Raw genomic sequence first — 25,437 nt, 5'->3', positions numbered from 1 at the left:
GGAAAAGAAGCCTAAGTACAAATCCATTAAAATATGTAACTCTTTCTTATCTGCTGCTACAGATGTGTAACAGAAATTGTTTCTGCTTAACTGTTATATTTTTTAAACGTACAGAGGACCTAGGAGGTTCAAATTCAGTGCACAGAAAGATTGACATTCAAAGCCAAATTCACATGAGACCTTGAATTGTTACAAAGGGTTTTCTCATTCAGGTTGATTTGATTAGCAATAATCTTTGAATCTAATTTCTCAGGTAATGTTTCTTTCATCATTTTCTAGGGCAGCAAGTTGATGAACAGCTCATTTACATTTTTATTAGCCTATAAAGCTTTTCTAGCTTGTGTTCTTATACTTCACCCCAAAAGCAATACTTAATGTTTAATAATAGCTAAAAATTTATTTTATTAATAGAATATATGGCGAAAGCTTGAGTGTCAAAAAGAATAAAAAGCAATACTGAAGCTAGTGTCCTCTTACACCATTCCTCACAAACAATACACTGGCATTGCCTTCTGAGGCAGTAAAATTACTGATTATGACACATGATCTATGATCTTGTCTTGCTCTCCAGACCAAAAGCCTAGGCAGGAGGAGACTGCTTCCTTTTCTCTAATAAAGATTATTCTGTAACACAGGAGATACTTAGTAATGGTAGCACAGAGAGTTTCTGGTTTCAACTTCTAAGAAAACCACTTTTGAATGTCACAGAAGATTTACTATTCCTAACAATTCTTGGTTATTTAATACTACGTGCACAAAAACGGTTTAGTTTCAGAGACATAGCCACTTGACAAAAAGGTACATCAATCTTTGGCATCGTGGGACCACAGGTGACTACTCAGAACAAGTAGAGACACCTATAAAGTTAATGTCAATTAATGGTGATTAAAATATCTATCAATCATTAATGACATACACTAGAATGATATTTAAACAACATACATAATGATGTATAAAAAACAGACTGGTATATTTGATACTTGCTACAGTTTCTGTACCTGAACTCTAGTAGTCTAGAATATCCATTTTGGTGGACTTCTATAGCCATTTAAGATTTGCTTCCCTCCTGCAAAATTTTGGGAGCCTCATCAGAGCAAAATAACAGTGCTACATAATATGAGATGATATTGGTACACACACCAGAGTTTCTGAATAGTTATCAGACATGTGTGATTGGGATTTAGATTTCTTCAGGGTAGAAGAAAAGTCTTTTTTACATCTTTACTGGCAGTTAAATTAGCGGGCCTGAATAAGAGATCTCATATTCCTGGAGAGAGCTTGGGACATGATAACACTTAGCTCAATGGGACAAAGAAATGAATCAAAGTTACCACCAGGGGTCAAAAGACTGATTTCAAATGTGTTAATGAGGCCTGATTCAGAGGAGTGAGCCACTGAAAAAAGGGTTTGGATTTGTTGCTATCTCCATCGTTTTGTACAGAATTGTAGTAATAGGGAATATAATTACCATTACATGAGTACTATAGTATAGGAATACAAGGGAAACTAAAACAAGACCAGGCAGAGGAAAGTCATAAATGCTCTACCTTTAATAGTAAAAAAAAAAAAAAAAAAATTCAGACAGAGACATGATAAAAGTGGGATAAAGCTGACAGGGCAGAACTGTTCAGATTGGGAATGCAGAGTAAGTATTTCTTTTATATAAGAAGAGAAAGGCATCAAGTTAATACATTCCAGAGGAATTATACAAGCCTTTCAGATCTCGTGGAGATCAAGAGACAAATCAGGGAAAAAACAAATAAGACTACAGAATGGTTACATTCTTTTGACCACAAAAAAGAAAGAAGCCAGTTACACAGTGGGAAAGATTTGAGGATTCGGTTGAGCAGAAACTACACATACTGTACTCTTGGTTGCTCTGCTAAAGGAACCCCTTCTTGTAGTAATAACATTACAGTTAGAAAAATCACATCCTAATGAAATAGAGGCAGAACCATCCGCCATCTAGATAACTCAACCTTGGAGAAATATCTGAGGAGTTTGTGAAGGCTTTGGGCCACAAGGAATGAGTTCATATGAGAATGAACTTGAGTCATGTTTTAAAAGGTGAGTTTAAGTCTATATTATAAAGAAAGCCTCCAGATACTGGAGACCTGTTACATTTCCTGCTGTCTTTAGTCAGGTCTGACTAATGTGATGAAATGTAGCAGGTCTCCAGTATCTGGAGTTTTGAGTTAGTCAGGTCAGTGTAGGTCAATAGAAACCACTGAAAAATTTAAAGGTGAAATTTTATAACAAGGCATGAAATTGATGGTGGCCATCTTCATAGCATAAGGTAATAAGAATTTTAAGAAACAAAGATGTAGTGTTCATTATATTTTCTTGAACATGGCCAGAGCAGTGTTTCGAATAGATTCATATTCACTCTTAAATTCCTTAAGTCTCCAAGAAAACAGTGTAATAGGGTGATAATCCTTAAATCAGTCCAAGCAATATTTAATAATAGTTTTTGATTTATAATTTTAATTTCCAACTTAAAATTGAATAAATATAATAAATATCCCAAAGAGGTAAAATATTAAATGTTTTGCTCAACTTTATTCAAACACATTTTAAAATCTAAATAAAACATCATTTTCTAGGAAAACATAAATATCAAAATTAATCAAAGAAAACAGAGAAAATTTAAAAGACTACAGAAAAAAAGTTGGAAAACAGAAACCTCCATAAGAAAGGTAGATCCAGATGTTTTGTCTAGTGAACTATTTCAAATATCAAAGGAAGAAATATTTCTAAAATAAAATTTAAAATGAATCACAGATAGATAAGCACGTGGGTAGACAGAGAGAGAGAGAAAAGTTTCCAAACTCTGTCTACAAAGTCAGCATAACATTTATTCTAAGACCTGACAGAGATAATATAAAAAGTCTGGGAAAAAATTGCTCTGAAAGTATCAGCCAATGCAATGAGACAAGAGAAAAACAAAATGTTTAATTATTGGTAAGGAGATTTAATTGTAAACCAGGAGTATACAAAATAATCATCTAAACATCTATTAGAAACAATGAGGTAAATCAGTAAGTTGAATGACAAGAATCAACAGGTTTCCTAAGTGTAAACTATTACAAATTAGAAAAAAACATAATGCCATTCACATTAGCAACAAAAAGATAAAATAATTAAGGAATACATTTTAGCAAACCCACTTGAAGAATATTTTGCTTAAGGACATAAAAAGAAACGTGAATAAATGGAAAGGAAAACCTTGTTTTTAAACAGGAAGATTCAATATGATGGGGGTATTAATTTTTCCTAATTTTACTTAAATTAATCTTAATTAAGATGTATCCTACCCAGGTTCAAGCACTTTTTTTTTTTCTTTAGGACAGAATAAAAATAATGATAGCAAAATTTTAGCACTTATTATGGGCTAAGCAGTATCTAAGCATTTGACATACATTAAGTCATTTAACACACACATTGATAAGGTTGATATAAATTTAATCCACTTTTTAAAATGACAAATTGGACACAGAGGGGATAAGTAACTTTCTCAAAGGAATACTGCTAGTAAAAATGATAGATACCACCCTTGGATTTAAATGCAGAGTCTGGGCTTCAGAGTCCCTGCTCTTTACTACTCTGCTCTGGTATCTTCCCATGGACTTAAGCTGGCCCAGAAAAATAAAAATGGAAGAGCAACCAGAAAAGTTCTGAAAAAAGAAGAGTCAAGAGAGAGTATTGCACTTTTAGATATTGAAACATAACCCAAATCTACAGTAATTAAAAGAGTTGTATTTAGTATTAACATAGGAATATTCAAAGGACCCAAACAGAAACCAGTGGGGGAAATTAATAAACTAATAAAGTGTTTAATAGAGTATTCAATAAATACTGTTTAAACAACTGGATGGCCTTTTGGGGGAAAAAAATAAAGCTGGTTTCCACTTTATGCCACATTGCTGGTAAATAGATCATAATTTAGGGTGTAAGATAATTTAAGATTTAGGGTATAAACTAATTACTAAGACTTTGATTACCAAAAAGTTAACCTCAAGTATTGGGAAATTAGGCATTTTTACCAAGGAGTCTTAAAGTTCAAACCTGCTTTAGGTTCCCAAGGAGTGAGCCTGTGAAAGGCAGGGAGACAGATCATCTTCAGCAGAGGCCTTGCCCAGCGCCCACGTAAGAGATGGCATGGCCATTCTAAAAGAGGCCTTACTTGGCCACTTCCCTTTAATGGGGATGGTCCTACTCTAGTACATGATTGGGATTACAAAGATAGTTTGGGGACCTGAAGTGTTAGTTGAAAGTTTTCTTCTGGCATCAATTTATAATCGAAATGAAGGCATAGTTGAAAAAAGAACTGCAGTTACTCTGTGGATTGGATTGTATACATTTTGGTGTTTTTCAAAATTAAGTCATATATAATTATAATGTGATCCTAATACAAACAAACCCTAGTCAACATGAACAAGCTTTGAAAGCATTACGCTAAGTGAAAGAAGCCAGTAACAAAAACCACATCTTATTTGACTTCATTATATGAAATGTCCAGAATAAGCAATTAGTGCTTGTCTAGGTCTGGAAAAGCAGAGGGGTGGGTGGCTGCTCATGCACATAGGGTTTGTTTTTTGGGTGACAAAAATGTTCTAAAATTAAATTGTGGTAATGGTAACTCAACTTTGTGAATATACTAAAACCACAGAATTACACACGTAAAATGGGTACGTTATAGGTATCTGAATGTTATCTAAATAAAGCTGTTAAAAATGTAATGCAGAAATATTAAAGAATAGATCCTAAAAGACAGTGGTTCATACGAAGAGGCACCAGAATAACTTAATGTGCTTAGTTGTCCTTGAGATAATACAGAGCTGAATATATAGCATGCTTCCCTGACATTTACATCCTAAACTTTTATCTACCGTTTTCAAACTTAAATTCTGGTCAGGTGGGCTGAGAAGCCTTTTGTGTGGATTAGGTGAAGGGCAGTATAGAATCATGGTGAGAGCATAGACGAGGTGAGCCCCTCTGAGCCTCAATTTTCTCATCTGAAAAATGATGACAAAAATCTCAAAGGAGGATGAAATAAATTGATATGACTGGCACTATTTTATCACTTCCAATGTGTTAACTATTATTGTGTTTCACTATTTTAATTCAAGTGACACAAAAGGAATGATGATTTTTATAACTAAAAGGTACCACATCTGCCCATAGTGTTCAGAATTGCCTCTTTGTAATACTAGAGGCAGATCTGGCACCTTTTAGTTATAAAAATCATCAGTCTATTATTTCTTTTAAAAAATAAAAGCCTCATTTTATAATTCCAAGCACTCTCTTGTTTGAGTCTTTAGGGAGACAGCTAAAGCCATTATAAAAGAAATAACCTAGAGAGAGTCAGAGGCTTCTTGGTAAACAAAACTGTCTCCTGAAAGATTTAAAGATGATTTAGTTGAGAATGTACTAGAACAACATCAATTGCATTTCTTTGAAATCAAAATAAATTCCAAAAAAACTGGGAAGCATTTCTGAAGCAATGCTTGGATAAGTGTTTACAATCTGAAAATGGGATAAGGTGGGATAGAATAAATTCAACTATGAAAATAATACTCTCACTTGCACAAAGCATATATGAAACTATGCCTTTCTGGGAAAACAAAACACTCCACAACCTTTATACATTATATATTGCATCATCTCAGGCATGCTTTTCCATTTGCTCCCCAAACAGTTGTCTACAGCTACAGATAACTGATTTGTGTCTCGATAACGGTAGAAATTATTACACGAAACACCAAGGAGTAATAAGTTTTTAAAGAGTCACTCAACTAAGTACAAAGTGCTTTACACAAGGGGTGTGTGCGTGTATGTGTGTATGTGTGACATGCCTACATATGTCGCCATATATTCATGCACAGATTTGGGAGATAGAAAAAGAAAAAAAAAAAGAACTAGGATGGAGAGAAGAGTAGGATGTTTTAAACTACACTTTATGATTTTATTTTCTAAAAAAAAATGTATAGCAGTCTTCTAAATTGGCTCTGTATTTTGCAAGGGTCATCGAAAAAGTATGAATGTATAATCATATCTTTAACATAAAATACTTTATACTGTATAGCAATTTATTAGTTTACACGTCCATTGTTCTTACTAGGCAATTCTCAAATAGAAAAACTGGGTGTTGGCATTTTCCTCAGGGTCTAGTGATAGTGCAGGACGCTAAGTATGTATTTAATAAATGGGCTTTAAATTAATGAAATTTATGAATAAAAGATTCTAGAGTGACTTTTTCAGAGATTTATTTGTAGTGAAAATTAGCAGATTTAACTAGAAAATGTCTTAAAGGAGGATTCTGGGTTAAAAATTATTCAGTGATTCTAATTTTCTCAATTCCAGTCACCCAGAAGATCTTTATCTCAACATCACTGTCTTTTCAGTCTCGAAGGAGTCTGTGGGAAAGGGAGAGTAACAGGTGTCATCTCCCATACTGAGCTGCTAGGCTGCCACAGTGTATGCAATGGGCAGTGTACCAAAGGTGGCCTGAGTGGCCACACTCAGCTTTGTGGTCTCCCTTTGATTTTCTTCAGCTCTGTTCCATCAGAGCATTTTGTACATACATACATTGCAGTTTATTTCCATGCAGCATGCCATGTTCTTATTTGAGCCCCTAATTTTGTGTTGGAGCCCTGGTGGTATAGTGGTTAAAAGTTTGGCTGCTAATCAAAAAGGTCAGCAGTTCGAATCCACGAGCTGCTCCTTGGAAACCCTACGGGGCAGTTCTACTCGGCCCTATTGGGTCGCTATGAGTCAAAACTGACTTGACGGCAACAGGTTTGGTTTTGGGTGGAATTTACTTTTGTATTAGGTAATTTGAAAGGTAGATATTATTGCAGATGAAGCACGTTAGATTGTTCTTGGCCGTTTGTTGCCAGTGAGCTGGCACGGACTCAAGGTGACCTTACGTATAGGAGGTCTTGCTCCATCTTTATGATCCTTGGTTGTTTGAGTCCTTTGTTTTGGCTATTGTATCAGTCCATCTCATTGAGTGTTTCCCTCATTTTCTTGGCCCTCTACTTTACCAAACATGATGTCTTATACTAGTCATTGGTCTTTCCTGATGATGTGTACAAACTGAAGGATTCAAAGTCTCACCATCCTTGTAAGGAACACTCTAGTTGTATTTCTTCTAAGACTGATTTGTTCTTTGACAGTCCATGGTATATTCAATGTTCGCCACCAACACCATGATTTATATGCATCAATTCTTCTTTTCCCTTTTTCATTGTCCAGCATTCATAATACTATGAGGTGCTTGAGAAGGCCATGGCTTGGGTCAGGAGCACCTTAGCCATCAAAGAGACATTTTTCCTTTTTAAAATTTTAAAGGGATATTTTGCAGCTGATTTGCCCTATTAAATGCATCATTTGATTTCTTGACTGCTCTTTCCATGGATGTTTATTGTTGATCCAAGTAAGAATGAAATTGTTGACTACCTCATTTTTTTTCTCCAATAGACAGATTATACATATATTAAATGCAGAGTTAAAATTTTAAATTGAGCCAGTCTGGTTTCAAGATCCTTCCTCTACATCAGTCTGATTATTTGACTTTGATATTCTCCAGGGCAGGTAAGATAAATTTTTTTAACTTTGTAACTTCAAGTTCTCATTCAATGCCTGACCCATATATAGTAAGTGCATTTTTTTTTTTTCTGGGTATATAAAGTGTTTTTTTTTAAATTAATTAGTGTTGTTTTAACTGTACAGTTAGCAGTGCCTGGGCTTTAGATAGTGATATATCCAGTTTATGTTTTGTTTTGTTTTCTCAATACTTTTTGTTTGTTTTTTATGGTTGTAAGCCCCATTTCAGCAAAAAATACAAGAGAAGTCACGAGGAAGGACTTTGTCCTTTTTTTACAAGATAACAGATTTGAAGTTAGATGCCTGAGTTTAAGTAGCTCTATCCAGCCCATGTGTTTCTTGTCTGAATGTCCCTGGAAAAGTTACTTAATTTCTTTAATTCTCAATTTGCTCACTGATAAACTGAACTGAACAGTAACAATCACATAGGATTCTTGGGAGAATCAAATCAGATATATGTTAATGTGAAGCACTACCAAATGTTAGCGAATATTTTTCATTTTCCATACCTGAGAAAGCATATAACTTGTTTCCCCCTGGACCCAAAGAGGAGAAGCAGGTTTAATGCATGTTTATTGATTGCTGACATTATCTTAGGCCTTGTATAGGACAGTATATGTGTATGTATTGATAGATGGATAACTCAGTCAGAGAGGATTGAGACCCAGGGCAGCCAATATTTGCCTGCTTTTCAAAGCACAGTAAATCTAAATCTGTGTCTCAAATTGCAGTCGGCTTGTCTAAGAACCTGCAGCACTTGTTCTCTTCTATTATTGAAGGAGACAGCTGCCTAGTCAATGTAAATTTTATTGTAAAATTGTTTAATAGAATTCACAATTATGGGAGGACAAACATACTTGAGACACTAATGGAGGGTCTGAATTTGATATGTGCAGACAAAGAGGGCTGTCAGACTTAGCAGCAGTTATTGTTTCAAAAAGAAAGGTGGGCAGTAAAAGAAAGTGACTACTAATGAAAGACTACTCCCACCAATCCATTGCCACCATCCTTGCTAACCAAGATAGTAAAAAAATGGGAGTGGAATAAGCACTTAAAAATTTGGTGTAGCAAGCAAATAACATATGTATATTTTATCCTATTGTACTCATCTTCTCTGGACCATTTGATACTCAGGATCCTTTACCTCTTGAAACTGTCTATACCCCTTGCCATTGTGACATTCCAATATCCTTTTATTTCTCCTACCACCCAGAGCAATCCTTTGTTTCCTTCAACGGCTATTCTGCAGTTTCTTAAGTCTCTGTGAATATTCTCTTAGGCTCAGCCCTTGGCCATCTGTTAGGTCCAATTTATAACTTTTAGCTATTGTTATATTTCAAATATCATCGTTATATACGTAATTTCCAAAAACTTAAGTTCCAACTTCTACATCCAATGCCAGCTTTATATTTTCAAATGATTGATGAATATTTTCACTTGAAAATTTGAATGTTATCAGAAAATCAGTACATCTAAAGCCAATTAATATACCATGGACTGTAGGGAGAACAAACAAATCTGTCTTGGAGGAAGTACAGCCAGAATGCTCCTTAGAAGTGAGAATGTGTCATCAGGAGGGACCAATTGCTGGAGAAAAACATCATGTTGGTAAAGTAAAGAAAAGGGTCAGCAAAAAAGAGGGAGATCCTCAACGACACAGTGGCTACTACAATGGGCTTAAACATAGCAACGATTATGAGGCTGGCATAGGACTAGGCAAAGCTCTGACTCAATGGTACCTAACAACAAAAGCAAATTGATTTTTCTTCCAATGTGAATCCTATTCCCAAATCTTTATTTCTGTCTTTTTAAGCGTATTATATCATCACCCTGGAATTTATACTAAATACTGTGGTCAAGGAAATCTTTAATATACTACTTATCAAATCTTAAATAATTTCTTTTTCCAAAAAAAAAAAATCTTGAAGCTTCTCATTATCTATAGAAAAATATCTCATGGGAAGTGCTGTGTTCTATTACTATGTTTATCTATTAAAACATCTAACCTTGTGTTTTGCACATACTAAGCTACAGAAATTGTTTGTTGAATTGAATTAAACTCCTTAGACTTCTACTTTCAAAGTTTCCTGAGATGTCCAATCCTAACCTCCCGAATTTACCTTTAGTGACTCTTCTTCATGAGTCTGTTTTGTGTCATCAGTCTATTCACTCTCCCCTAAATGTGCTAAGCTCATTCTTTCCTCCCTTTTTGAACATGATTCCTCTCCTCTGCTCTGTCTAGTTCTCACCAGCCCAATTTAGAACTCTTTCTCATAAATCCTTCCCTAATTCTTCTAATCCACATTGGTCTCTATTTCCAAGTAAACTTGTGATACTTCTTGTGTTCTTTTGACATTCCTTTCTATGTAATTATCATATTCCTAATTATTGAACCCATTCTCACTTTGATTCTTTCCCCTCCCTTGTTTTTGACTTTCTTGTTTGCTATTTAACTTTTGAATTGCTTATGTATTTTTTTCTGTATATTCATCTTGTATCCCCAGCTACATCATAGCGTTTTAAGGGGGAAGAACTCTGTCTTTATTTACTTGTATCATTCTCGTCTTTAGTACTATGCAATGGACAAAGTAGAGGTTCAAAAATATTTGTTAAATGAATGTGGCGGAAAATATATTAAAAAAAAAAAAAGCGGGTACTTATTACAACTAATAGCTTTGAAACAGGTAATCACTAGCTTTGAAAAGGAAAAATATCCTGCATTGAAGATGTGATGGTTTTAGATAAGCTTTTTTTTTTTTTAATTTTTTTTGGATACCATTTTCCTTCATTATCTGATCAGTAACTTAATTAGTCCATTATGTAAGAAGAGAATAAAAGCTAATGTATCTATACCTGTTTTATGCAGCATTAGTGGCTGACTATAAATGTTACACATCAGCTAATGAGGGAAATGGGAGAACCCATAGAGAATTGTAAGATGAGAGTAGAGACTTATTTGGAATTACGTTGGTAAAATTTGCTGTAAGGGTGGTAGAACTGATACGATATTTCATTCCATACTATGATTTGCAATGCAAGAAAACGGAGCTATTTGAATAGAAGATGAAGAGATCATGCTCTTAACAACCTCATTTTTGACCCTGTCATAATTTTATCACTGACAACGTAACCAGCTCAGCACTGGACAAAAAGGATTTTGTTCTGTAAAAAAGATTCTGTCATTTTCCTGGTACTAATAGGTAGAGTGTGTTTCACAGAATCTTCATGTCTAACTCATCGGTTCTTCCACCCAGGCATCTTAGAGTTTAACAGCCCATTGCTTTACTTGGTCTTAGTATATTTTTTCTTTGGAAAACATTTATATATAAGTGAGTCTAATGGGATTTTCTCCTCCTCATAAGTAACAGAAATTCATTCATATTTATACCAAATAGATTTATTTCCTGGGAAATAAGATATACAGTAATGTGTGGAAATGTCAAAGCAAAGGAAACTGTTTTGCTCTCAATAAGGTATTTAATACTTAACTGAAAGCAAGAGCTCTTTGAAGTGACACTGTTAAGAGAGGATCACATCAACTTTATGTAGGTTTTAATATGATTTTATATGCAGTTATATATGTGTACATTTTTGTATTTTGGTGTGCATTTTTTTTTATATTAGGAGAGAGAAGCACAATTTAATTTATGGCATGAACAAATGGGGGAAATAAGTAACTGTTTCAAAATGAGGAAGTAAAACTTCTCATATTTTACATTGTTGGCATATATGTTATTATCACAATTAATAGAGTATAAAAATCATGGGATTTTGAGTAAAATAATCAGGACCCTGGCCTGGCATTTTTCTCAATGGTTTGTAATTTGGGAAGACAATCACTATAAAAAAAGCCTTGATTTCATATGATCAAATGGCAGTAGTAATGAAAACTATTTCATGAAGATTTGTATCTAATCATCTTTATATTAATTGATGTATGATTACACTGCTACAGAATGGACTGAATTGACTATCAAAAGTACATTTATATAGCTTAACCTGACCCTCTAAAGCAAAGAGTATGTTTAGTGGCTAAAAAATAAACCAACTCCTAGAATCTCAAAAGATACCATATGAAAATAGTTGAGAACAAGAGTCCAAGTAGGCAGGTAACCTTTGTTTTCACAGAGGATAAAGGTGTGACTTACCTCCAGGTGACCAGCTATTGTAGCAATATGCAGGGCAGTGAGGCCACCATACCCAACCTGCTGAATGTCAGCTCCACTGTGAAGCAGGGAAGTGATCAATTCTGCACTGTCCTGTAAGAAAACACATATTTAGTATTACTTTCCCACTAATAGTAGGTTCAAAAGCTGTGCATCAGGATGCATTGATTCCCTGACTGTCAGTCAGGTTAGGTGCTCAAAGAAACCTAAGTGTGATTTCGGGCATAAGAGTACATCAGAGAGCAGACAACAGCTCTCAGGTGGCTCAGTTTAGGACCAAATGACAGCACTGTTCAGTTCCAATCAACCCTCCACCACTTGACCATGAAAGGCAGAAAGGATATTTAGCTATGGTGGCGCTCTTGCAAACTTGACTTAATCTTACATGTAGTCCACTGCAATAAATATGCTTTCTCAATGACTAAAATTAACCCCAAAGGAGGTCAGAAACATTGTAAGAGCAGTTTGAAGACTTAGTTTTTTTTCTTTTAGCTTAAAAGATGAAAGGTGCTATCTCAGAATAGACGGTACGAACCAAGTATTCAACTAACTGCAGTTCAGTAAATTATTTCACTGTGGTTCAGTAATTGGCTTGTCACCAATTCATGGTGCCAAGATCTCTATACATAATTAATCTCTAGTGTATTTCTTAACTTGACACATTTCAACAGTGAGAATATTTGAACCAGTATGTGAGCTTCAAGTCAGCATAATTTATGCAATAACCAAAGTAATCTTTACTTTCTTTATACCACTATTTGTATTTGATATCTATCTTTGGTGAGATGTGGAACTTATTAATAATATTAATGTTGTTGTTGTTGTTAGGTGCCATCGAGTCAGTTCCAACTCATAGCGACCCTATGCCCAATGGAACAAAACACTGCCCGGTCCTGCGCCTTCCTTAACAATGGATATGTTTGAGCCCGTTGTTGCAGCCACTGTGTCAACCCACCTTGTTGAGGGTCTTCCTCTTTTCTGTTGACCCTGTACTTTGCCAAGTATGATGTCCTTCTCCAGGGACTGATCCCTCCTGACAACATGCCCAAGGTATGTAAGATGCAGTCTCACCATCCTTGCTTCTAAGGAGCATTCTGGTTGTACTTCCTCCAAGACAGATTTGTTCATTCTTTTGGCAGTCCATGGTATATTCAATATTCTTCACCAACACCATAATTCGAAGGTGTCTATTCTTCCTTGGTTTTCCTTATTCATTGTCCAGCTTTCACATGCATATCATGTGATTGAAAATACCATGGCTTGGTTCAGGGACACCTTAGTCTTCAAGGTCACATCTTTGTTTTTCAACACTTTGAAGAGGTTCTTTGCAGCAGATTTGCCCAATGCGATGCGTGTTTTGATGTCTTGACTGCTGCATCCATGGATGTTGATTGTGGATCCAAGTAAAATGAAATCCTTGACAACTTCAATTTTTCCTCCATTTATCATGATGTTGCTTATTGATCCAGTTGTGAGGATTTTTTTTTTTTTTTTATGCTGAGGTGTAACCCATACTGAAGGCTGTGGCCTTTGATCTTCATTAGTAAGTGCTTCAAGTCCTTTTTGCTTTCAGCAAGCAAGGTTGTATCATCTGCATAATGCAGGTTGTTAATGAGTCTTCCTCCAGTCCTGATGCTCTGGTCTTCATATAGCTCAGCCTCTCGGATTATTTGCTCAGCATAAATATTGATAGATATGGTGAAAGAATACAACCGTGACACACACCTTTCCTGACTTTGAACCACTCAGTATCCGCTTGTTCTGTTCGAACAACCGCCTCTTGATCTACATAAAGTTTCCTCATGAGCACCATTAAATGCTCTGGAATTCCCATTCTTCACAATGTCATCCATAATTTGTTATGATCCACACAGTTGAATGCCTTCGCATAGTCAATAAAACACACATAAACATCCTTCTGGTATTCTCTGTTTCAGCCAGGATCCATCTGACATCAGCAATGATATAACTGGTTCCACGTTCTCTTCTGAATCCAACCTGAATTTCTGGCAGCTCCCCGTCAATATACCGCTGGAGTTGCTTTTGAATGATCTTCAGCAAAATTTTGCTTGCATGTGATATTAATGATATTGTTCTATAATTTCTGTATTCGGTTGGATCACCTTTCTTGGGAATAGGCATAAATATGGATCTCTTCCAGTCAGTTGGCCAGGAAGTTGTCTTCCATATTTCTTGGCATAGACGAGTGAGCACCTCCAGCACTGCATCTGTGTGTTGAAACACCTCAGTTGGTATTCCAATAATTCCTGGAGCCTTGTTTTTCACCAATGCCTTCAGTGCAGCTTGGACTTCTTCCTTAAGTACCATAGGTTCCTGATCATATACTACCTCCTGAAATGGCTGAACATCAACTAATTCTTTTTGGTATAATGACTCTGTGTATTCCTTCCATCTTGTTTTGATGCTTTCTGCATCATTTAATATTTTCCCCATAGAATCCTTTGCTATTGCAACTCCAGGCTTGAGTTTTTTCTTCAGTTTTTTTCAGCTTGAGAAATGCCAAGCGAGTTCTTCCCTTTTGCTTTTGTATCTCCAGCTCTCTGCACATGTCATTATAATACATGTGCAAAATAATATAAATATATTTATATAAATATAATAATATAAAAATAATATAAATATTAAGTATTATAATGACATGTGCAAAATAATATTAATAGCAGTTAATATTTAATAAATGCTTATTATGTAATTAATCTTTCATGTGCATTAGCTTATGTAATTCTGGCATACGGTAGGATTTTAACAAATAATTATTCAATAAAAAAATAATTCTCACAACAACCTTATAACACAGTTACTATTATTAGCTTCATTATATAAATTAGACCATTTAAATGGATGACATGGAGAATCACATATTCACAAACCCAAGATTTGAAAGGAAATTCAAAGATTTTCATTTTTAAGCCTATCCCTCAATGTAAGATTTCATACCACAACTTCCCTAAAATTTGTCATTTCAACATGTTCTCAAACATACCTAGTGGCAAGAGACTCAAGTCTTCATGGGATAGGCTATTCCATTTACGAATGGCATACATACAATTTCAGGAACATTTGAATAAGAAAATTTTCCCATTATAAAACAAGGTCTGCTTTCTCCATGCCATCACATATAAGTGAAGGTCTAGAAGAAATTATAAAAAATAAAAAATTTTGGAGAGAATTTCCAACAGTAAAATTGATGTTATAGTTTCCAAATTTTCCCCTCCATCCACCTGCTCTACCAAGAATGTTAAATAAGGATTGCATTTCAACCTTTCCTGATCTGTTGGCACTTTCTGCTCAGCCTATAAACTTATGCTTTCCTCACATAAACTAAGATACCATTATATCTCTATCTTCTTTGCTTTTATTTTTTAAGCTTTTGGAAAAAAATTATTGACACTCACTGCTGACAGATCCTATCTTATTTCTCTAGTTAGGTACACCCAACTCCTTTGGGACTTTAACTCTACACCACTTATTCATTCTAAATGGCATCTTTGCTAATTCTTATACAATTTCATAACTTCATCTTTATCTTTGGTCCTGACTTCTCTGCTAAGTCCAAGTCCCACATATTCTGCCTACTATTGGCATTTCAAATTTGAAATTGCTCTTGTAAATACAAATTCATAATTTTTCCAATCTTATCTGTCATCTTTCAGTGCTTGTTTTTTTATTTTAATGGTACTTTCTAATTCCAAATGGCCTAGAGTCCCTTCAAGTCAATCAGTTGCTGAATTCTTCTGGTTTTAATTCTCCAGTACTTTTCGCATTTCTTCTGTTTATCTTTACCACCCCCTCCATGTTACATAGCCTCTTAGCTAGACTCTTTGAATAAACTCTTTTCTCATTGCAGTCTATCCTCCACACTGCTGTGAGATAAATTTTCTTATATCCAGCTTTGATCATTTCACCTTCTCTTTTTCAGTCTCCTCTCATATACTCGAACACTTATGGAGCATATACAGCCTGCCAAGCACTATCCTGAGCAGTGCAGGAACTAAAATGAATAAGACAATCAAACACCTACTCTCATGGAGCTTACATTTTATAGAGCTCATGTGTATACATGAGAGAAAAGAAAAAAAATAAATAAATAAGAAAATATTAGACAGTAGCTGAAAGTTACAGGCATACAATTAGGTGGCTACTTTAAGTTTGGAATTCAAAGAAAGTTTCATTGAAGAGGTGATCTTTGAGCTAAATGGAAAATGACAAAAAGGAGAAATACAAGCAAAGATTTTGCAGAAGAGAATTCAATGACAAGGAATAGCCAGTATAAAAGCCCTAAAGTAGAAATGAGTTTGGCGTGTTTGAAGACCAGAAACAAGGCCAGTATTGAGTAGAGAGTAAAAAAAAAAAAAAATTTAGGAAGGGAAAATTGTTGTTCAAATGAGGTCAAGGAAATCTGATTGTGTTGGGTCTTTACCACCACCCTCCATATTACACAGCCTCCTAATTAAACTCTTTGACTCAACCAAAGTATAATAGGGGTTGACAGGGTACAGTTAGGAATAAAGGGAAGAAATAAAATGTTCATTTTTCACATGCTACTTGAGATGCTTAAAATGTTGGGTTAAGATTGTGGGCCTTGGAATTAACTTGCCTTGGTAGAATCCTAGCTGTGCCAATGACTGTGTGAACTGGGACAACTTGTGTAACCCCTCTTCTTAAATTTCCTTGGTTATGAAAAAGGGTGTAATAAGTAGTTATCTACCTTAAAACTGTGTAATAATACATATAAAGCCTTTAGAAAAGTAAGTGGCCCAATAATATTCAATAAAACTCATTATTATTGGACATATGTCTGGGTCTTAGCCCTCAATAGAAACCTCCAAATAAGATAGTGATTTGACTCTGTCATCTAACTCCTCTTTCTCCTTTTTTTTTTTTTTTTTGCCTCTTCCCCACAACTTCATCTGCTTTATTAGTTATCTATTGAAATGATAAAAAGAGTAAAACAGAAAAGCTCTGTAAGAGTACTTGAAATTAGGAAATTTCATACCAGTTTAACAATGGATCAGAAGTCCTCCTCCAGAGAAAATAATACACAGGAGTTAACTATAACCTCACCAATAACCTTTAATTTTGAGTGGTGAGGGCTAAAGATATGAGCAGTCTCTGAGATAAGTGATGAAGATGTCACTTTAAAATATTTTCCTTGTAGATGGAAATGCAGGGAAGTGGGGAAGGTCTTTTTAGATATAAACTCATTTTTAAAATAGAGGAACATATGATAGATTTGAGCAAATGAAAGTGCTAAAAAAACACAAACAATATTAAAAAATGACAAATTGGAGAAATATTTAGAACATATAAAACTGACAAATGGTTTATATACTTAATATATAAGGAACTCAAAAATCAGTAGAAAGATGGATACTCTTTCATTCGACAAATATTTATTAGCAGACAGCTACCACATGACAAGCAGTATACTAGGCTAAATTAAAATAAATTGTTCGTAAATCATGAGCACGTGAAATATTTATCAAGCATAGTCTAGTAAACATACATTTATCCTTTTCTGAAATATCTTTATATTTTATCATTATTTAGCCACAATTAGTGAAATTTAAGAGGAAGCTTGTTATAATTCCATCAGAATAGGCGAACTGCAAGGTCAAAAGTTAGAATAAATTATCACTTCATACCTTGATTTGATTTTTCAAGTTTGACCTCTGATTGATTTAAATACTTCTTTTTTTTTATTTAATACTATCAAAATAGAACTTTTATCTTAAAAGGTTTATGCTAAAGAGAATAATAACAAATCAGTAACTGCTACTTATAAGTAACTTACTATGGGCCAAATGCCATGCAAAATGTCTCACTATATTCATTCATTAAACTTCATAACATACCTTTGAGAAAAATATTATTATACTTATTTTATAGTTGATGATACTCAGGCTCAAGGAATTTCAAATAGTTGTCATACCTGAAATTGTTTGAATGTGTTGGTGCTAGATATAAGGCCAGGTCTGTTTGATTTCCAAATCTATGCTTAATTTCTGACCTCCCAAAGTGCTTTAGCTGTGCGTCTAGTATGCCAGTTGCCATGGAGTCAATTCCAACTCATTGTGATCCCATGTGTGTCAGAGTTGAACTGTGCTCCATGCAGTTTTAAATGGCTGATTTTTCAGAAGTAGATTGCCAGGCCTTTCTTCCAAGGCATCTCTTGGTGGACTGGAACATCTAACCTTTCAGTTAGCAGCTGAGCACTTAACCACCTACACCACCCATGGACCACCTCTAGTTTAATATTCATCACCTTCAATCCAATTCAATGGACACTAAGAACTTTTATGTAGGCATTCAACATATGGATAGCATCCTGAACTGAAACACTTGAATGAATAGTTTTTATTAGGGCATATAAATGGGCTATTGAGAGTACTTTGGGGGTGGGGTATGATATTCCATTAAAAACAGATCTTGAGAAATAGAAAAAACGGAGAAGAACACATACTTTTGTGGTTACAAAGTGGGGAGGGAGGGAGGGAGGGAGGGAGAGGGCTTTTTATTGATCAATCTGTAGATAAGAACTGCTTTGGGTGAAGGGAAAGACAACACTCAATACAAGGAAGGTCAGCCTAATTGGACTGGACTAAAAGCAAAGAGGTTTCTGGGATAAAATGAAAGCCTCAAAGGTCAGCGGAGCAGGGACTGGGGTCTGGGGAACTTGGTTTGAGGGGACTTCTAAGTCAATGGGCAAAATAATTCTATTATGAAAACATTCTGCATCCCACTTTGAATTGTGGCGCCTGGGGTCCTAAATGCCAACAAGCGGCCATCTAAGATACATCAATTGGTCTCAACCCACCTGGAGCAAAGGCAAAGGAAGAACACCAAGGTCACAGGACAACTAAGAACCCAAGAGACAGAAAGGGCCACATGAACCAGAGACCTACATTATCCCGAGACCAGAAGAACTAGTTGGTGCCCGGCCACAATCGATGTCTGCCCTGACAGGGAGCACAACAGACAACTCCTGAGGGAGCAGGAGACCAATGGGATACAGTCCCCAAATTCTCATGAAAAGACCATACCTAATGGTATGACTGCGACTAGAGGAATCCCAGAGACAATGCTCCCCAGAACTTCTGATGGCACAGGACAGGAACCATCCCCGAAGACAAATCATCAGGCATGAAAAGGACTGGTCAGTGGGGGGGAGAGAGATGCTGATGAAGAGTGAGCTAATTAAATCAGGTGGACACTGAAGAGTGTGTTGGCAACTCTTGACTGGAGGGGGGATGGGAAGATAGAGAGAGAGGGAAGATGGCAAAATTGGCACGAAATGAGAGACTGAAAGGGCTGACTCAATAGGGGGAGAGCAAGTGGGAGAAGGGAGTAAGATGTATGTAAACCTACATGTGACAGACTGATTGGAATGGTAAATGTTCACTTGAAGCTTAATAAAAATTAATTAAAAAAAAATAGCATCTCCTTTAGGACTTCATTAAGAGAACAATCAAAAAAAATTCTCAAATTCACAGAGTAAGTAGAAACATTATACTTGAATCAAGGAAGCTTACAATTTCTGCATATCTAGCTCTGGTTTCAATCAAGACAAAATCATTTCTTTCAAGGATCCAATGTCTAGTTCTGCCAGTTGCTGAGTATATCTATTTCAATTATGCATTCTGGAACTAGGGAAATCACCACAGGATGGGTTTAGGGACCTACTGGACCCACTGTGAGACAGACATGAGCTAAGACTCAATTAATAACCTGACCTCAATATGCCCCTCCTCTGACTGGTGGCCCACGGTGACATTTTGGGTCTCCTGAAATCAGTGTCAGTTCAGAGCCAGTATCCAGTAATCTTCAAAAAATCTGATTATTTCCTTTTCCCCAATGAACTGTCACTCTCATAAAAGTCCATACATCCATTTGAGGATGACTGGGAGAAAGATTAATAATATAAATTTTTGGAAGTACAGTGGGGTCCTTCCTAAAAGGGACCAGACTCTCCTGTACTCAAGAGGTTGTAGGTTTGTAAACCAGCTCAAGTCTGGGAATTGATTGAAGGGCCATGGCTCTCTTTCTGATGATTCAAATTAGATTGCTGTTTACTTGACCTAGAATTCTTCTGCTTGTACAGATCAAGTAGCTTTTTAGTATATGTCCTATCTATTTCACTCTTAGGGACACCATGACTAAGTAGCTAACTTCATAAGTCCATATGAGTCAGACTATTCTGATTATTGCTTTGACTCTGCTGTTCATTACGGTAACCACGCCCACCTTGTCTTTGCTGATTGAGTGCCACCACTTGGCCCCTACCACCAAGGAGTTGAATCAGCCCCATCATAGTTAGGTGTCTTGATTCAGTTAGGGCATTTACCCACTGTCAAATCTAACATAAATAAAATAGCAATCACAGCAGTCTTCAAGGATGCCAGGGCTCCCTTCGCAAATTTGGTAAATGTGTTTCTTGTGGGCACCCCATGTGTGGGTCTGTGCATCTAACCTGGTAAATCTACTCTAACATGTCAATTTTCTAAGCCTTTGGATATCTTCTTCTACAATTTACCAAGGCAGGTCTGGTACTTCAACTTGATTTAGCATAGGCCACCACATAATCCATGCTTCAGCAAACCAACCAACCAAATAATTTGATCCTTTCCTAACCTTTCTAGCTGAAACATTAAATGAAGAATCTGTGCTTAGTGGACCCATATCAATAAACTCAGACTGATCCAACTTTATGTTCCTTGCACCATCACCCCATACCCTTAATAACCATTCCCACACCTATTCTCCAGGTTTCTGTTTGTACATATTAGGAAAGTCAAGCAGTTCTTTCAGAACGTAGTGTACCTCCTCTTGGGTCACACATTTTACTTCACCTTTTGGGGCTTGCTGGGACTTAAGCCTAGTTATAGGTCTAGAAGCGAAAATCTGTATTGGGGAAGTGTTTTGAGAACATTCAGCATTGTCCTGTAAGGCATCTGCCTCAGGCAATGCCCCAGATAATGACTTGGACAAAGGCTCTTTAGACACAACTGTGCAAATCTTATTAGATAGGGGTGGATGGGCTAATGGTTTTACTGGGGAGGTGGCTTAGCAGACAAAAATAGAGTAATTTCTTCCTATGAGAGTAAGAAGTCTGATTCTGTTGGCAGGAGTGATTCAATGGAATTTAGGGGCTCAATGTCCCCAGCTTACTGATTATCTGCACATATGTCCCCATCCCAAGTTTCAAGATTCCATTTCTTCCCAATAAATGCCCTCACTTTGACTTCAGACACCATCTGAGGTTGAGAATTCATTGGCATCATACGTCAACCACTCTTACAATAAAACTCGTGGTTTGGCTTTTATCAACACCAGCTCTGTTACTACAAGAAATAAGGCTTTCTTTCAGGTCACAAATGGCAACTCTGAGGTCTTTTATGTAGTGCTTGAATGGTGACTTTGAAGTTCTGAACTCATTTCTTTTTTTCACCGTTTGTCTAGCAAAGGTAGGACCAACCAACTGGTTTCCTTATACTTCTCATTCTGACAAAATAGTAGAAAAATATCAAACATGTGATGGCCCAGAACCTTGTCTCTCTCCAATACTTGATCTATTGGTGGTGATATTTTGCATATTTATATTGCCACTTTATGTCATGGATCAGCAGTGCCCTCTTTACTACTGGAAGCAGTCATTGACATCTTTAAGACTAACTAGACTTGAGAACCAATTTAGAAAACTCATACTTACAATTTTGTTTCTCTAGAACCACTCTTGGTACCAAATGTTTTAGGCTGGGTTCTCTAGAGAAGCAAAACCAGTGAGACATATATGTATATATAGAGAGAGAGAGAGAGAAAGAGATTTATCTAAAGAAAATGGCTGAAACGGTTGTAGAAGCTGGCAAATCCCAAGTCCATAAGCCAGGCATTAGGATGAAGGCATCTCCTGACTCACACAGCTTCAGGGGGTGATGGACCCAAGATCGGCAGGTAAGATGGCAAGCTGCTGACTTGGCTCACAGGCTGTGCAGGCTTGCAGGCTAATGAATTCCAAGACTGACAGGTAAGATGGCAGGCCACTAGCTCACAGGCTGCAGAGACCAACTAATCCCAAGATGGACAGGTAAGCTGCTAGCTAAAGTCCCAAGAACTAGAGGTCAAATGACAATGAGTGGATGCAGGATCCAGAGTGAGAGCCTTGCTGGAACATCCATTTATATATTGGAGGCAGGCAACATCCCCAAGGAAACTCCATTTCAACTGATTGGCTGCTGATATTAGATCTTATCATGGAGTTGATTACATCATTACATAATTGCCAAATTACACCATAACTGCCAAACCACTGAGAATCATGGCCCAACCAAGCTGGTACACAACCTTAACCACCACAAGATAGTTAAGTGAAATCTCAACTTTGCAATCAAATACATGTGCTAGGGAGGAAAAAAAAAAAAATCAGGAAAAATGATACAGCAGTTTCCAAGGTTATGACTCACCACTAATAGGAAATACAGAGTTTTCCGATAGGCATCGTTGTATGGTGATAAGAATCTCAGTCTAGTGAGTAAGTCAAGTATAGGTTTGAATTAAATTCCTCTTTCTTCTACTCCCTGCCCCTTTATGATAGATAAATACAATTACTTCTTCTAAATTATTGGAACAAGATCTAGAAATCTGTATGAAGTAAATAAGCATTCAACATCTGCTTTTATCATATCAAATGCTAAAAACAAAACAAACAAACAAGAAGCTGACTAGTCAAAATACTAGTTCTTATTCACTAAAAAGAAATTCCATTCAGTGGCTTGTCTGAGTGTTGAAGGAGAGGTATGTGTGAGGTTTAATAAGATGTTCTAATAATTTTTTGCTCATAACAATTTTTCTTTAAGACCTTCCAAGCTATATTAGAAGTCTCTGCTTTCTTCCCAAAGCATTCTGTTTCATCTTAGGAGCACAAAGTAAATACTACCCAAAGAATTGCACTCCAAAGTGGGACGCAAGCATGCCAGGGATCTTCCAAGACAATTCGTTAGGTGCAAGAGGAAGAATATTGGAAATTCTATTCATATTTATTTATATATAGAGTTAAGTTTTACTAATATTTGACATTTAAATTTACACTGGGGTCTCGATTCATGTATCAATCAGCCATGTGTCACGTACAGTACCCAAAGTATAATAAAAGAATCCTTGAAATTCCCAAATGGAAAGACTTGAAATTCTAAAATGGAGTCACTGTTTACTTTTTGTTAGCTTTTAATACATGAGGATACTTATAGTTTAAGTGATCCCAGTTAAACAGAGTTAAACAAACTCTTGCAAAATGGGCAGGTATCTTTAAAACATTCCTGTGATGAAACCACAGATCACAGATATTACTAATGCTAGCAGAGGCAAATTAAAAATGGCAGTGCTTACAGTTGTCTGTCTCTGAATCTGAGCTTTTAGTAAGCCACATGTCCCAGTAAAATTATGAGAATTTAATCATATAAGGAAATAAACTTGTCAAAATATTTTGATGTGTCAAAAGGCTATTTGAAACATAGACTTATATCCACTAACTGTTAACATTGATTGTCCCCCAAAGAGTGTAGTTTTGCCTCAAGCTATTAAATGATGATTTTGGATCATGTATACAATTTATGAACAAATATAGTTGATTTTCAATATCTGTGGAATCCATACTTGTGAGTTTGGCTACACACTAAGATTCATTTATAATCTCAAAAATCAATACTCATAGCATTTTTGCAGTTATTGACAAACATGAGCAGAGTGGCAAAAAAAAAAAAAAAAAAATGAGTTGCCCAAAGTTCCCAGCCAAGGTCAAACAAAGTGACACTCTGCCTTCTTATTTCAGCTCTTATATTGTAAAGAAATGCCCTATTTGAGACCTGTTTAGTACCATATTTATCACATTTTTGTGCTTTTTGTTGATGATTTTGCTGTAGTATTGCAGTACTGAAGTGCTGACTAGATCGTTTTGAAAGTAACACAAACTAGATGAGGGCATGATGGAATCACTTGTATGTGCTTGCCCTACTGACAAATAAAACCTATAAAACGGAAGAAAATATATTAAAGAACGGTTCTCAGGCACTGAACAACATGAACAAAGAAATGTGATTCTTGGGAAAAGGGAAAAATACAAAGTCCTATCATCTCCCCTGATTACCCTGGCTTTCTACAGGAAGATATTTTTCTACCATAGAAGAGAAGTTGGGAGGGCAGTCTCACTGATTTAAAAGTAGAAATCAGAGCCTGGAATTTGAAATGGCTATAATTTTTGGAACTGAGTTACTGAAAAGAAGAAACTGCACATAAAGAATATTGCAAAAGTCTTCATGGAGATACACCATGGGTTCTTGAGGTGGGCTGCATATGCACAGAGAAAGACTCTGCAAGTTTTGGAAGATATCACTTGATTCATGACTGAAAGATGAATGGTGGTGATAGCAGAGGTCATGCCATGTGGAGAGATTTTGGAGTTCCTGCCCATTCAGAGTGGAAAGACTTCATTTAGTACCTTGGGCATTCAACTGACATACTGAAAAGCCATGCCTTAAGGGTAAGGGCCACATCCTAGAGTAAGAGGCATGCCATGGGGCTAAGTTCAAAACTGAAGTAGACCCACCCACACTAAAAATGTAACTGACTGCCAAAACTAAGGGGAAAAAAAAACAAAAAAAACACAACCTCAACAGCTTTCAAAGGAAGATGACATGGTACAGATTTCCTGTAACAAATAATTCATAAATGTCCAGCACACAAAAAAACATTAATAGATATGTGAATAAACAGATACATGTGACTCATGGTCAAGATAAAAAGCATTCAATAGAAAGAAATGCTGAGATAATCCAGATACTGGAATTAGTAGATAAGACATTTAAAGTGGTTATTTATGAAAGGTTCAATAGAATGGCAAAAATTAAAAAAAAAACTAACTATACCAGGTGTTGACAAGTATATGGAGCCTCTGGAACTCTCATATATTGCTGCTGGGAATGAAAAATGGTATAGCCAGTTTGGCAAAGAGTTTGACAGTTTCTTATAAAATTAATCATGTGATATAACACAGTAATTCCACACTGAAACATTGCCCAAGAGAAATAAAAACTTAGGTCCATAAGTCCAAAGATTTGTATGTGAATGTTCATATCAGCTTTTTTTATAATAGTCAAAACCTGGAAACAACCTAAATACCCAACAATAGGTGAAAGGATAAACAAATTGTGGTATATTCATATTAGGAAATTCAATTCTGCAATAAAAGGAGTGAATTACTGAACACACAACAACATGAATAGTTCTAAATAGCATCATGATAATGGAGAAGATTCATATATAAAAGAATGACTTAATGATTACATTTATATGAAATTACATGCTGAATGATTATATTTATAGGAAATTCTAGAAAAGGAAAAACTGTTGGTAGAAAACCATGAATGGTTTTAGTGGTCAGGTGGAATAAAGGAGGGGATAGAGGAAAATTGGGGTATAATAGAAATGTTCTATATCATGATTGTGATAATGGTTACGTGACTATGCATTTTTCAAAAGTCATCAAATTTTACATTTAAAATTGTGAATTTTATTGTATGTGAATTATATCTTAAAAAAAAAAAAAAACCTTATCCCTTTGAAAAGCAAAACAAAAAAGAATGAGAGTCAT

At 35.8% G+C, this 25,437-nt stretch overlaps 1 protein-coding gene across 5 annotated transcripts in view; it reads right to left on the bottom strand.

Moving 5' to 3' along the window:
- The window catches only part of TNNI3K (TNNI3 interacting kinase), a 380,317-nt gene that overhangs the window by 317,404 nt on the left and 37,476 nt on the right, over positions 1-25,437 (bottom strand). For all 5 annotated transcript variants that reach the window (XM_049879574.1, XM_049879578.1, XM_049879575.1 and 2 more), the window contains one exon: positions 11,757-11,867. In XM_049879574.1, coding sequence (XP_049735531.1) covers positions 11,757-11,867 — 111 coding nt within the window. The remainder of the gene's footprint in view (positions 1-11,756; positions 11,868-25,437) is intronic.

This window comes from Elephas maximus, chromosome 3, assembly GCF_024166365.1.
Source record: "Elephas maximus indicus isolate mEleMax1 chromosome 3, mEleMax1 primary haplotype, whole genome shotgun sequence".
In the NCBI taxonomy this organism is placed as follows: Eukaryota; Metazoa; Chordata; class Mammalia; order Proboscidea; family Elephantidae; genus Elephas; species Elephas maximus.
Note: the sequence above shows the minus strand (reverse complement) of the source record. Positions and strands in the feature narration are given on the sequence as shown.